The sequence below is a fragment of the Sorex araneus genome, chromosome 2 (genome assembly GCF_027595985.1).
Source record: "Sorex araneus isolate mSorAra2 chromosome 2, mSorAra2.pri, whole genome shotgun sequence".
NCBI lineage: Eukaryota > Metazoa > Chordata > Mammalia > Eulipotyphla > Soricidae > Sorex > Sorex araneus.
Window position 1 is genome coordinate 226,340,097 of NC_073303.1, and position 14,030 is coordinate 226,354,126.

Consider the following 14,030-nt stretch of genomic DNA (forward strand, 5'->3'; position numbering starts at 1 on the left):
CAGTAACGTCTCCATTGTGAGACTTGTTACTGTTTTTGGCATATCGAATACGCCACGGGTAGCTTGCCAGGCTCTGCCGCGTGGGTGGGATACTCTCGGTAGCTTGCCGGGCTCTCCAAGAGGAATGGAGGAATCGAACCTGGGCCGGCCACGTGCAAGGCAAATGCCCTACCCGTTGTGCTATCGCTCCAGTCCTAGACCCCCAAGGCAGGAGTTAGCAAAGACTGCTGCAGTTCTTCTGAAGTTTATCCTCCAATCCTGAACAGTGGCTTTGTGAGGAGGGTTTCTCTAAGCCCCAATCCATTCAGGTGTCCTCGTAGTACAGCTTTTGGGAACTTCAGTAGCTTCAGGCTCTGATCTTGCCCCTCTGTGTGCTCATCCTCACTTATGAGGTGGGACTCCGGGGACAGAAATGGGATGTGGTGCAAAGAGGTGGAGCGCAGTCTTGCATACGTGGGGACCTGGCTTGGCTCCCCAATACTGCCAGGAAGGCTCTCCTGCCAGAGAGAAAGCGACAGAGCCTTTCTGTGTGCAGTGCACAGACCTGGCAGTCTCAGAGCAGGGGGCAGAGGCCTTCCCACAACAGTATGTGTATGACAGGCAAAGGCCTTCATGGCCTGTGGCCTCTGGCAGCTAGACTAGTGATCAGGAGGGGCCCAGGCCAGACTGGGAATTCCTTGGGCACCAGCGACTCAGGCAGAAAGAGGAACCCGCTTCAGTGATGTGGCTCTGAGAGTGCAGTTGGGGGGTGATACTTGTCCTGGTGAGTCCTCAAAGGATCTCTTTCGGGGCCGGAGCGATAGTACAGCGGGTAGGGCATTTGCCTTGCATGCAGCTGATCTGGGTTCGATCCCCAGCATCCCATGTGGGCCTCCCAGGACTGCCAGGAGTGATTCCTGAGTACAGAGCCAGGAGTAAGTCCTCAGCATCGCTGGGTGTGACCCAAAAAGAAAAAAAAAGAAAGGGACCTCCCTCACTTGCTGCCTGCAGCCATGGAAATGGTGTCTATGATGACCTGGGACATGGGACCACCCGAAGGTCTGGCTTGGTGGCGTCCAGGGCGTGTTGACGGGGGTGTGGGGCAGCCCTGAGCGGAGCTTTGCAACCCTGAGGAAGGCGCGCTGCCCTGGTCTGAGGGGCCAGCGGCAGGCCGGACTGTGGCTCGGTGGAAGAGCACAGGCTCCAGGTGGAGGAGGCCCCGGGTTCAGTCCTGGCACTCCCCGTGAGCCCTGTAAAACAAAATCAAAAAGACATTTTTTCACTGACCCTTCCGGGGCTGGGGCTCCCTCCAGGTTCGAGAAGCTGGACATCACGCCCAAGAGCGCTCAGAAACTGAAGCCGGTGCTGGAGAAGTGGCTGAACGAAGCCGAACTCCGGAACCAGGAAGGCCAGCAGAACCTGATGGAGTTTGTTGGGGGGGAGCCCTCCAAAAAACGCAAGCGCCGCACCTCCTTCACCCCGCAGGCCATCGAGGCTCTCAACGCCTACTTTGAGAAGAACCCGCTGCCCACTGGCCAGGAGATCACCGAGATCGCGAAGGAGCTCAATTATGACCGGGAGGTGGTGCGGGTCTGGTTCTGCAACCGGCGCCAGACGCTCAAGAACACCAGCAAGCTGAACGTCTTTCAGATCCCTTAGGGCACCCCCAGCCTCGGGTTCCAGCACTTTCTCCTTTTCCCTGGGTACAGACAGGTGACCGTGCTTGTCCCGGCCCTGAGGGCTCCACTGTGCGCATGTGCTGTCAGCTGCTCCCTCCCCTCCCCCACCAGAGCCCCAGGTTCGGGCTGGGTCCCTCTGAGGGAGGGGATAGTGGTGTCCCTGGAAGAAGCACTTTGCTAACTTGGTTTGGAAGGGTGAATTCTGGTGGGGAACCAGAAGTGCCCCATCGTTGGGGCAGGGTGGCAGCACCCCTAAAGGACCAGTGGCCATTCGTTCTTATTTTGAATGGGGTTCTCTTTCTACCCTCCCGCTTCCCCTTTGCTCCTCTGTGTGTGGGGGCGCGTTGGGGTGGGGGGCAGGCGGCCAATCCTCTGAGAGGACCCAAGGTCACAGCTGAGAGAAGTGTCTGTCCTCGCAGTCCTGTCTGTCTGGACAGCGGGAAGAAAGGTTCCCAGAGCCCTCGGCCTCTGACCCTGTCCCTGTCCCTGTTGGGGGTGGGTACACGCAGTCGCTGGCAGAAGCTTTTCTTTGATAATCTGTGTTGGAGGGAAGCATCAGTGAGCCCTGGCTGTCTTGGGGTTGGCCTCCGGTTTTCAGCAGGTGAGCACTCAGCAAAGAGCCGGTCGCTCCTGACCCTAGCCTAATCTCTGTGCACAGTGTCTCCCCTGCAGAAACAATGTGAAGAGTACGAGTAGTGTGGCAAGGGCCTAGCCCGAGAAAGCAGGGAACGGCGTGTGACTCGTTCCCTTGCCTTGCCACTCACCCGCCACCCGCCTCTAGACGGGGCAAATGGAACAGTCAACCCGGCCAGGCCCAGGGAAAGGTCTGTGGCTAGAGATGACAGCCTAGGGCAAAGCTTGTGGAGGGCAGCTTCATTTACTTTCCTGGTAACTTGAACCCCTGGATGCTTAACTGGAGTGGAACGGTACTTTGTCTTGAGACTTAGGCCAGACCTGGTGCCTGGAACCCTCCCCCCCCCCCCCCCCGTCCCCGTGTTCCTGGGTCAGAGCACCCCTGGGACACGATGGGTTTTGCCGTAGGAGGATATTAAGGGTTGGCATGGCATCTCAGCTGCTGGGTTTGTCCCCAGGCTCTCAGAGACGGGAAGGCTGAGCTGTTTTCTCAGATTAGCCCGGACTTGCAGTGTAGACCACCTCAGAAGGGCCATCGGTCCCAAGGTTCAGCTGCTCCCCTCCTCGCTACTCTTGCTGACAACCAGAGCCGGTGCAGGCCGGGGCTCAGCGGCGGGGCATTTGCTTTGCCTTGTGTGAGGCTCCATTCCGGGCACCACCAAAAACTGAATAGACGAGCCAGGTCTCTGTCATCTGTGCCAGCTCACCTCACAGCACACCGCTGAGCGAGTGGGGCCTGAGCAAGGGACCCCCGTGTCTTCATCAGTCCTGCCACTGAGAGGACAAGTGTGTCCTTGCATCGCCTCCCTCCACTGTATCCAGACCACCCGCCCAGGAGGTGGGTGCTGAGAATGTTTTCTAGGACTTAGTCTCGCCCCCTAGGGACACACTGCCCCGCCTGGAGTCCAGGCTAAGAGGAATTCAAGTACCCGAGTTTGTAAGGGAGTCAGTTTCTTCAGAGAGCTAGAAAGGTGGGTTTTCACTCACCAACACGAGCATGGGGAGAGAAGATTGGGTCCCCGTTTGTGCCCTGGAAGTAGGCTTGAAGCCAGGGTGTGCCCTGAGGTGGGCATGCAGGAGAGGTTGTGGCTTCTGTGCTCCCAGGAGCCAGCGAGGGGAGGAACTTTGGCTCTGATGCTCCCTGCCCCCACCCTACCCTCACCTGCCTGTGTCTCCCTCCGGGCTCCCACGGGTCCTGCTGGCCAATTTTCACATTCTCCCGTGTGGGGAGGACAGGCAGGCTCCCTCCCAGAAGGACAATGCCAAGGCCGGAAGAGTCTGCAGGCGGCGCTCTCTGCGTCCAGGGAGCAGTCAGGAGTCTTGAACTATGCTCACAACAGAGTTCTGGGGTCCGGAATCTCTGGTCCCATGCCCACACACATCTGGTCCCAGGGCAGCCAGCAGCTGTGGGCCTGAGGTGGGGTTTTGACTTAGTTTTAGTCGCCTCGGGCTCTGAAGGGAGTTGAGGGATTTGTTTTTGGAAGCACCTTTTCGGACTCATAGCAGAAGTCTCAGTGTCTCATTTGCTTGGGAAAAGCAGGAGGAAAAGTTCAGAAATGGATAAATGTGTGTGTGTGTGTGTGTGTGTGTGTGTGGTTTTTGTTTCTTTGTTTTTGTTTTAAATGAAAGACCAAAACTTCCTGTGGCCTGGTGAATCACCATGTATTTCATCTGGGTGGGGGCCAAGGAAAGGAATCGTTCTAATGACTCAAGGAATACGCTTGAATTTGGAATGTGAGACCCTGATGTTTTTGTGTCCTTAGAAAGTTGGTCAACTTTGTGTGCTTAGACTCCTTCTTGATGACGTTATCCAGGCTCTGACACTGAGGTTTGGACTGTCCCCCGACACAGGGCAAGGCTTGCATAGGGCTGGCGTGAGGGGCGGGAGGGGAAAGGGGGGAGAAAGGGGGGAGAAGCACTTGATGTAGTTGTGTGAAATAAACAGTATTTTTCTTTTGTACTGGTCTGCTTTTCCTCCTTCATCTCCACGTCAAAGCCAGAGAAACCTTTGCTGCCAGCGCTTGTAGCACAGGGGAGGCGACTTCCTGGGCTGGAGCACATGCAGGAGATCTGGATTCAATTTCTTGCAACACAAAATCTCCTGAACCCCTTCCAGGATTAGCCCTGAGCACCACTGGGTAATGGCCTCAAACCCCCAAGCAGAACAAAATAATGCAAGAAAGCCCCGTTCTCTGGAGCTCTTGCTTTGCCCATGGTCCCCCAAGCTGGGAGAAGCATCATGAGTAACCCTTGAGCACTGCCAGGTGTGGCCCCCAAACCAATCTCCCCCTTAGAAATTGAAAGAGGAAGCCTCCATTCCTCTTTGCTAGCTGCTGCAAGTGGCTTCATTTCCGTTGTCCCCAACCTACGTTCTAGTCTCTTGGGGAAGTTTACAATTTCCAAAGACGATAAATTCTGCCCTCCTTAGGATCACAGGAGACTAAGAGAAAGGGTCAATACTTGGGCATATGGTGAAATATAAACTAAAGGGTTTTAAACAAACAGTCCCCAGCAGCCTTAGTGGGAATCAGGATGTTATTCTTACCTTAGCAGCACAAATGAGCCGTAAATTAACATCTCTGGGAAATAAATGGGAATTCTCTGACATTTTGAAAAGTAGCACCAAGACCCAGCTTTCCTCTAAAAACTCTACAAAAGGAATCATGCATAACTGAGTCCTGTACTGAATTCCTCCTGCTGGGGCGTTCCTTTCTCTTTCTTTCTTTCTTTTTTTTTTTTTTTTTTGCTTTTTGGGTCACACCTGGCAATACGCAGGGGTTACTCCTGGCTCTGCACTCAGGAATCACCCCTGGCGGTGCTCAGGGGACCATATGGGATGCTGGGAATCGAACCCGGGTCGGCTGCTTGCAAGGCAAACGCCCTACCCACTCTGCTACCGCTCCAGCCCCTCCTTTCTCTTTCAATACTCCTATTTCCTAACGCTAATTCTGAGCATCTTTGTTACTCAATAATTTTTGAACATTTCAATATTCTTGAGAATATTGAAGAACCTGGGAATCATGGATGAACACAGAGACCTGCAGTCACTGCTTCTGCATCAAATTCAAACACCCAACACAGAAAGCCCTGGTCCAACCTTACATCTATGACCATCCCCGTGGGGTACTGGATCAAGGGCTATGTTTTTTCTCCTTCTAGAACTCAGCTGGTACCTAAGATCCCGGTATTACTTGCTTCCTGGTCCTTCTCTGGGTTATGACAGACTATAAGTCTGCACACTGGTGGTGGTGGGGGGGGGGTTGGCCAGGTTGTCAGAGGGTTTGACTGGCGGGCTATGCAGGCCTGAGGGTGTACAAATACACAGACTGTGTAGTGTGTGCTGGGCTTGAGCGGGGAAGAGTAGGCGGGGAACATGGAAAGGGAAGCACTTTTTTTTTTTGTGATTTGGGGCCACCTCCAATGATGCTGCAGGGTTACTCCTGAGTGCACTCAGGAATCTCTCCTAGATAGATGAGGCTGGGGATGTAGTCCAATGGTAAAGTTCATGCTTTCCATGTCAAGGCATGAACTCTTCTTTTTTGTTCAGGTTTGATCCTGAAAGAAAAAAAAAGCACTAAAAATTTAGACCCAGGTGATAGGAGAGATAGCACAGGGGTTAAGGCTCTTGCCTTGCACACAACTGATCCAGTTCAACCCCCCTGCACACTATATGATTCCCCAAGCTCTACCAGCAGTGGTCTCTGAGCATAGAACCAGTAATCAACCCCGAGGATCAGCAAGTGTTCCCCACAACCCACCAAAAAAGAATTTAGATCTGAAGTGGGTAAATATTTTTTCTGCCAAGGACCACAGGTTATTCATAACACCATTCGCAGGCTGTATGGTACAGGCATACACACCACTCACCATTCACAAGCTATACCGTACAGGCATACACCCCATCTACCATTCACAGGCTGTATAGTACAGGCATACACTCCATCCGCCATTCACAGGATTTATGGTACACTTTATCCACCATTCACAGGCTGTGTGGTACAGGCATACACTCCATCCACCATTCACAGGCTGTACTGTACAGGCATACATGCCATCCAGGAGGGCAGCAATGAGAAGCAGCCATATCTGTCTTGTCATGTCAAGGATCAGGGCACAGGATTTTGCAGCCTTACTGGCCTGGGACCCAGATGTTCCCCACCTCTGATGTCACTATAAGGTAAATAGGTGTTCATAATTGTGGTAAGGAGGTCTTCATTTGTGCTCTTTCCCAGCCTGCAAATATTACTGGCAGGGCTGTCACCTGAGCTGGGAGAGAGCGGGTGCAGTGCAAGTCACTCTCTGCCTGTGTTAAATTCCGGTCCTCAGGCCACCTCGCAGTGATAAGACCTGGACTACCACAGCCAGTGACAATTTCAGCCATGCAGCATTCCCGAGTCTGCCCCTGTGCTGAGCCAGGGCCCCATCTTCACTCCAGCCACATGGTACTTGTGTAAGGCTTAGGGATCAGAAGAGCTTTACCACACTCTGAATTAACAGGAGAAAAAATCAATAGATCCCAGCCCTCACTTCTGCCTAGATCTGTGTGCTCAAGAGTAGCAGCTCACCCTAGCTTGTGACCTGCCAGTAGCCAGGCCAGGGGTGTTTGGTTGGTGCACCTGGCGGGCAGATGTGATAGAGATGACGGAAGCATTTCCTGTGCTCACTGCAGGTTACGAGGGGAGGAGGGCCAGAGGCCTTTGCTTAGCTCTGCAGGATTCACACTGCTGTGTGAGTGAGTGGAATCTGGGCGGCAGCCAGCTCTGACAGAAGACAAGTGCCTCCCAATAGCTCCACTGGAGGAGGTGGAAGTGGATATTTCTGGCTCAAACCAGTTAAGTGTGGTCCCTGGTAGTTGGCTCGGGAAGACTTTAAAGAAAGTGGGGTGGGTATATGGAGGGAGGGAAGTTTGATGCCCAGGTCCAGGCCTTCTGCTGTGCCGTGAAGGGCTGCTAAGGGGAAGCTAACATCTCATGGACTGGAGAAATGGTGCAGGGTCTTGACAAGAGATAAGGGAGACAGGGAACCTAAGGCTGCTTGGAGCTGTGCAAAAACTTGATTTCTTTTCCTCTCTATTGCAGGGAGCTTCAGAGAAGCCAGACTGGCCTCACAGATTTCCTGGGTGGGATGTGCAGAGTTAAAGCTAGGTGGTTGATCCCTCAAAAAATACAGTACTTGCAACCGGTTCAATCTCCGGCACCCCATGTGGTCTCCTAGACTCTGCCAGGAGTGATTCCTGAATGCAGAGCCAGAAGTAACCCCTGAACATTGCCACGTGTGGCCCAACAACTTCCCCACTCCCCAGATCAATGGATGATGGCTTCTTTTGGACCTGAGGGAAGTACCCAGGGACTGGCCTGTGAGGTGCCTGACTGGTAAAGGTGAGGGGCTGGCAGATGCATGCAGCATGCACAGGACCTTCTGATGCACAGGACCTGCTGAGCCAAGGAGCTGGGGCCTAAGCCTGCAACAGAGCTGATTGGGCAAGGTAGGTGTTAGGGACAACGAGCTGTTCTTGCTCATGACAGTTAATCCTTGCTGACCATCCAGCAGTCTCTCTCTCTCTCTCTCTCTCTCTCTCTCTCTCTCTCCATACCTGGTGATGCTCAGGGCTTTGTCTTGGCTCTTCACTCAGGGATCACCCATGGCGGGGCTCAGGATGTGTGCTGGGAATCAAAATCAAATCGGCTAATTGGCTCTACCCACTGTACTATCTCACTGGCCCAATCTACATGCTAAGTGTTTAACACACACTGTGATGTCTCACCATCATTCTATAAAGAACTTTATTAGACATATTTTATACATAAGGAATAGAGGGGCTGGATAGATAGATAGATAGATAGATAGATAGATAGATAGATAGATATACACATATCTATCTATATATAGAGAGAGACAGACAGACAGAGATACACAGAGAAACAGAGAAAGATAGAGACAGAGAGAGAATGGAGGCAGAGATACAGAGAAGAAAAGGCATCTAGTTATTAGTGCAGGTCACCTCTAAGCCTCATTACTCTGTGGGGCTGTATTTCCTGTACTGCCTCCTGGGCAGCAAAGTCAAGCCTTGAGGGGGCTGGAGTGATAGCACAGCGGAGAGGGCGTTTGCCTTGCATGCAGCCAACCCGGGTTCGATTCCCAGCATCCCATATGGTCCCCTGAGCACCGCCAGCGGTAATTCCTGAGTACAGAGCCAGGAGTAACCCCTGTGCATCACTGGGTGTGACCCAAAAAGAAAAAAAAAATCAAGCCTTGAACCCTGGCAGACTTCCTCTAAAGCCTGTGTGCTTCACCTCAACCTTCACAGAGTGGGACCTGAGGCCCTGCTCTTTGTCCTGATGATTTCTCTCACCAGCACCAGCCCTGCTGTGTTCCTTCAAATTGGTGTCTAGGACCAATTAGAGACGGGCGGGAGCATATGTTTTGTATGTATGTGAATGCTCTGAGTTCAATCCCAGCACTTCATGATGCTCAGACCTCAAAACAAAACAGAAAAATATGGGAGCTGCAGAGATGGTACAGAGGCATTTGCCTGGCATGTGGCAGATCCAGGTTTAATCCCCCGCATTCCATATGGTCCCCAAGTTCCACCGGGAATAATTCTTGAGTGTAGAATCAGGAGTAATCTCTGAGCACAGCCAGGTATGTGACACAAAAGCCAACCCTCTTCCCCCGTCTAAAAAAATGTAACAAACCAAACCTCCAATGAAAGGTATCTAGTTTCAAGACCTACTTCAGGGAATTGAACCCTTTATGGTAATTATAATTTTACCCAGTGATTTCGAATACTGAGTTTGAAGCTCTGTACCATAAGTCCTCTAATTAGTCCTATTAACATCTCCTAGGAGTCCTATTTCTCCTTAGAGGGTTACGGGTGCAGTTGACTCATTGAGAGGTGCTGTGGGATTCCCTGGAACCCCTCAAGATCTCTGCTTTTGGAGATCGTTTCCAGCATGGCACTCCCATTTTGCTCTGAGTTTCACCACAGAAAGATCAGGAAGGAGAGAGTCCACTCCCTGAGTCACAGATTCCCAGAGGTAGGCCGTCTGTCGAGTGGGCTCCTGGAGCATGGGCTGGGTCAGAACCCCGGGCTGATTGATCTGCTTTCCTGTGGCGAAGAGTCATGTTTTAGGAGCCGTTCATCCGTCCCACTGCAATTTATTTTAGAATTAATCAACAGTTAGGAGGACCTTCATGAAATCTTTATTTTCATTCAGAACATAAATAATTAGAAAAATTAGCTCAAAGGGATAAGCAGGTACTTTGCAGGCAGGAGACCTGGGTTCAATTTCTGGCACCATTTGTTCCTCTGAACACCATTGAAACAACCCCAGAGCAGAGTTAGGAGTAAGCCCTGAGCATCACTGGGTACTGCCAAAATACCCCAAGCAATCAAACAAATAAAATGCCCCCACCCCCTCGCCTGCCCCACTGTTCATATGTTCATATCTTGGTGGAACCTAAAAAAGCCAAACAAACCCAAAACCTCAGAATACAAATTTAGGCTCAAACATTTCCAAAAGTACAAATGTGTCTTCTTTCTAATATTTTATAAATAACAAAACTCCATAGCATAGACATGTTTCAAATATCTAATATAAATATTCCTAAAAATCTTTTGGACCATATGCAGTATGACCAGTGCCTGGGGAGTCCCACGGCGCTTTGAGCTATCTCCCTGACTTCTTAAACTTCTTTTGTTTTGGTTTCTGGGGCTACAATTGGTTGTGCTCAGGGATCACTTTGAGTAATGCTCGGGACCATATGCGGTGTCAGGGATCAAACCTGGGTCTGCTATGTGCAGATAGTATCTGTGGTACTATCTCTCCGTACCTTCTGCCCCAATTTAAAAAATATTTATCCCCTTTGATGTATTTTTCTTCACTTTGAGAAAGCAGATTCTACTACTGTTTGTCACTTCTAGTACACCTCTTTGTCTTTCACATTGCCCCTAGAATGAGTTTTTTGTTTGTTTGTTTAAGTTCTATTGAATGCAGAAGATAGTAAGAAAACAACCTGGGAAAGACTATATAGCCTTTAGGAAATCACAGTCTTTAAGACACATAGATACAAAATTATAACTCAAGGCATAAGAATGTTACTGTCACAGTCATCCCGCTGCTCGAGCAGGCACCAATAATGTCTCCATTGTGAGACTTGTTGTTACTGTTTCTGGCATATCCAATACGCCACGCCACGCCACGGGTAGTTTGCCAGGCTCTGCCATGCTAGTGAGATACTCTCGGTAGCTTGCCAGGCTCTCCGAGAGGGACAGAGGAATCAAACCCAGGTCAGCTGCATGCAAGGCAAATGCCGTACCCGCTGTGCTATCTCCAGCCACATAGATACAATATTATAACCAAGGCATAAGAATGAAACAATAAATTCTTTCACATACAGTGAAATGTCATAGAGTGAAAAAATGTCAGGCTTTGGAATCTGCTCTGACATTGTTATGCCAATTTAGTTCAAGTCAAGCCCTTAGCCTCCTTTTCTTACTGGTAAAACATTCAACTACTTTAATGGACTGTATTATAATTCTAGATAAAAATTGTCCTGTATTAAGCAGTAACAATTAAAACAGCATGGTACTGGAACAAAGGCAGAGCCGTAGACCAATGGAACAGGGTGGAATATCCCTACACACAACCCCAAATGTATGACCATCTAATCTTTGATAAGGGAGCAAGAGATGTGAAGTGGAGCAAGGAAAGCCTCTTTAACAAATGGTGCTGGCACAACTGGACAACCACATGCAAAAAAATGGGTTTAGACCTTGACCTGACACCATGCACAAAAGTCAGATCAAAATGGATTAAAGACCTCAACATTAGACCACAAACCATAAGGTACATTGAAGACAAGGTCGGCGAAACCCTCCACGATATTGAAGATAAAGGTATCTTCAAACGTGACACGGAACTAAGCAATCTAGTAAAAACAGAGATCAACAAATGGGACTACATTAAACTTAAAAGCTTCTGCACCGCAAGAGATACAGTGACCAGAATACAAAGACTATCCACAGAATGGGAAAGGATATTTACACAATACCCATCAGATAAGGGGTTGATATCAATGGTATATAAAGCACTGGTTGAACTCTACAAGAAGAAAACATCCAACCCCATCAAAAAATGGGGCGAAGAAATGAACAGAAACTTTACCAAGGAAGAAATACGAATGGCCAAAAGGCACATGAAAAAGTGCTCTGCATCACTAATCATCAGAGAGATGCAGATCAAAACAACTTTGAGATACCACCTCACACCACAGAGACTAGCACACATCCAAAAGAACAAAAGCAACCGCTGTTGGAGAGGATGTGGGGAGAAAGGGACCCTTCTTCACTGCTGGTGGGAATGCCAACTGGTTCAGCCCTTCTGGAAAACAATATGGACGACTCTCAAAAAATTAGATATTGAATTCCCATTTGACCCAGCAATACCACTGCTGGGAATATATCCCAGAGAGGCAAAAAAGTACAATCGAAATGGCATCTGCACATGTATGTTCATCGCAGCACTGTTTACAATAGCCAGAATCTGGAAAAAACCCGAATGCCCCAGAACGGATGACTGGTTGAGGAAACTTTGGTACATCTATACAATGGAATACTATGCAGCTGTTAGAAAAAAGGAGGTCAAGAATTTTGTAGTCAAGTGGATGGGCATGAAAAGTTTCATGCTGAGTGAAATGAGTCAGAAAGAGAGAGACAGACATAGAAAGATTGCACTCATCTATGGTATATAGAATAACAGAGTGGGAGACTAACACCCAAGAACTGTAGAAATAAGTACCAGGAGGTTGACTCCATGGCTTCGAGGCTGGCCTCACGTTCCGGGGAAAGGTCAACTCAGAGAAGCGATCACCAACTACATTGTAGTCGAAGGCCATGTGGGGGAAGGGAGTTGCGGGCTGAATGAGGGCTAGAGACTGAGCACAGCGGCCACTCAACACCTTTATTGCAAACCACAACAGCTAATTAGAGAGAGAAAACAGAAGGGAATGCCTTGCCACAGTGGCAGGGTGGGGTGGGGGGGAGATGGGATTGGGGAGGGTGGGAGGGACACTGGGTTTACGGGTGGTGGAGAACGGGCACTGGTGAAGGGATGGGTTCCAAACTTTGTATGAGGGAAGTATAAGCACAAAAGTGTATAAATCTGTAACTGTACCCTCACGGTGATTCTCTAATTAAAAATAAATAAATTAAAAAAAATAATATAACAAAATATGTATGTCTCTAAAAAGTTATGACAGCAAAATTTTGTTTTTAAACCTTATGTACACAACTGCATTCTCTACATCTTAAAATGATGCTTTACTTGACAATGTCGTATTATTTCATGAAAGGATAATTTTTACCATAGAATCTTATTTTATTTTTTCAACTTGCTAACTTTTATTGCAAAACTCACTGGAGGTTTTTAATTTTGTGAATCAAATAGCCTTAAGAATTAGGTGTACTACTTCTTACTGTTACAGTTACTCTCTGCTCTTGAATAAATGACTAACAGGCAAACAACAAATTTTTGTTGTTTGGAATCTGCTATTTGATCTCTATAAATACATGCAAATGTATATACATACACATGTGAATAAAAATTCGTATAAATTTGTCATAGTGAAGTGCTACTAGACAGTTCCGATGATTGTATATTTAATGATTTAATGATTTATACCATAGGATTTTATTGATTACTTGAAATTGTTTACTTGAAATGATTATTTACTCTTGAAAATCTTTCTAAAATCACAGAAAAGAATAAAATAAAGTTCAAAACTAGGAAGACATCTTCAAAAAAAAAAAAAAATTGTCCTGTATTATTGTGTTTTGGGCCTGGAGCAATAGCACAGCGGGTAGGGTGTTTGCCTTGCATGCAGCCTACCTGGGTTTGATTCCTCCGTCCCTCTCGGAGAACCCGGCAAGTTACCGAGAGTATCTCGCCAGCATGGCAGAGCCTGGCAAGCTACCCGTGGCGTATTCAATATGCCAAAAACTGTAACAACAAGTCTCACTTGGAGACATTACTGGTGCCCGCTCGAGCAAATCGATGAGCAACGGCAGGACAGTGATACATTGATTGTTGTATTTTAGTTCTAGATAAAAATTATCTGAGGGATGGGAGTGAGAGTAAGATGCTTGCCTTGCACACGCCCCTTCCAGGTTGGATACACAGCACCCCATTATGGTCCTGGGAAGCCACCAGGAGTGATTCCTGAGCACAGAGCCAGGAATGAGTCCTGTGTGCTACTGGGTATGGCCCAACATCCCCCACCCCCGAAACAGCCCCAAATTGTCTTGACTGCTATGGATAATGCAATCAAGTTCCTGGGATCTAAATGATGTTCAATAAACAATGGCTGTTACTTTTCAAGTGACAAAGCTAAATCTGAGCGATCATAAATTTAATGGTTATTCTGGGGTCGATGATCATGAAATGATCATTCTTTTCTTGTTTTTGTGCCCCATCTTGTGGTACTTGTGGGCTACTCCCAGTACGTTTGTTGTTCAGGGGTGCATGGGCTGCAGGAGCTCTCCCTCATGTGCCAGTCCCTGGAGCTACCTCCCCATGCCTAAACGATTGATAATGTTTTGTGAGGGATTGGGGAGGGGAACACACCTCATGGCTCTTAGGACTTAGGTCTGGGGGGGGAGGGGGGCGGCTCAGGGGATGGAACCCGGGTCTGCTGAGTGCAAGGCGTGCACACTACCCACAGTTGTATCTCTCCGCCCGC

At 48.9% G+C, this 14,030-nt stretch overlaps 1 protein-coding gene across 3 annotated transcripts in view; it reads left to right on the forward strand.

Annotated features, from left to right (window-relative positions):
- POU6F1 (POU class 6 homeobox 1) overlaps window positions 1–4,169 on the forward strand; it is a 35,049-nt gene extending 30,880 nt beyond the window's left edge. For all 3 annotated transcript variants that reach the window (XM_055126094.1, XM_012935122.2, XM_055126095.1), the window contains one exon: window positions 1,293–4,169. In XM_055126094.1, the coding sequence (XP_054982069.1) occupies window positions 1,293–1,638 (346 nt within the window). In that variant the 3' untranslated portion in view covers window positions 1,639–4,169. The remainder of the gene's footprint in view (window positions 1–1,292) is intronic.
- The last annotated feature ends 9,861 nt before the right edge of the window (window positions 4,170–14,030 follow it).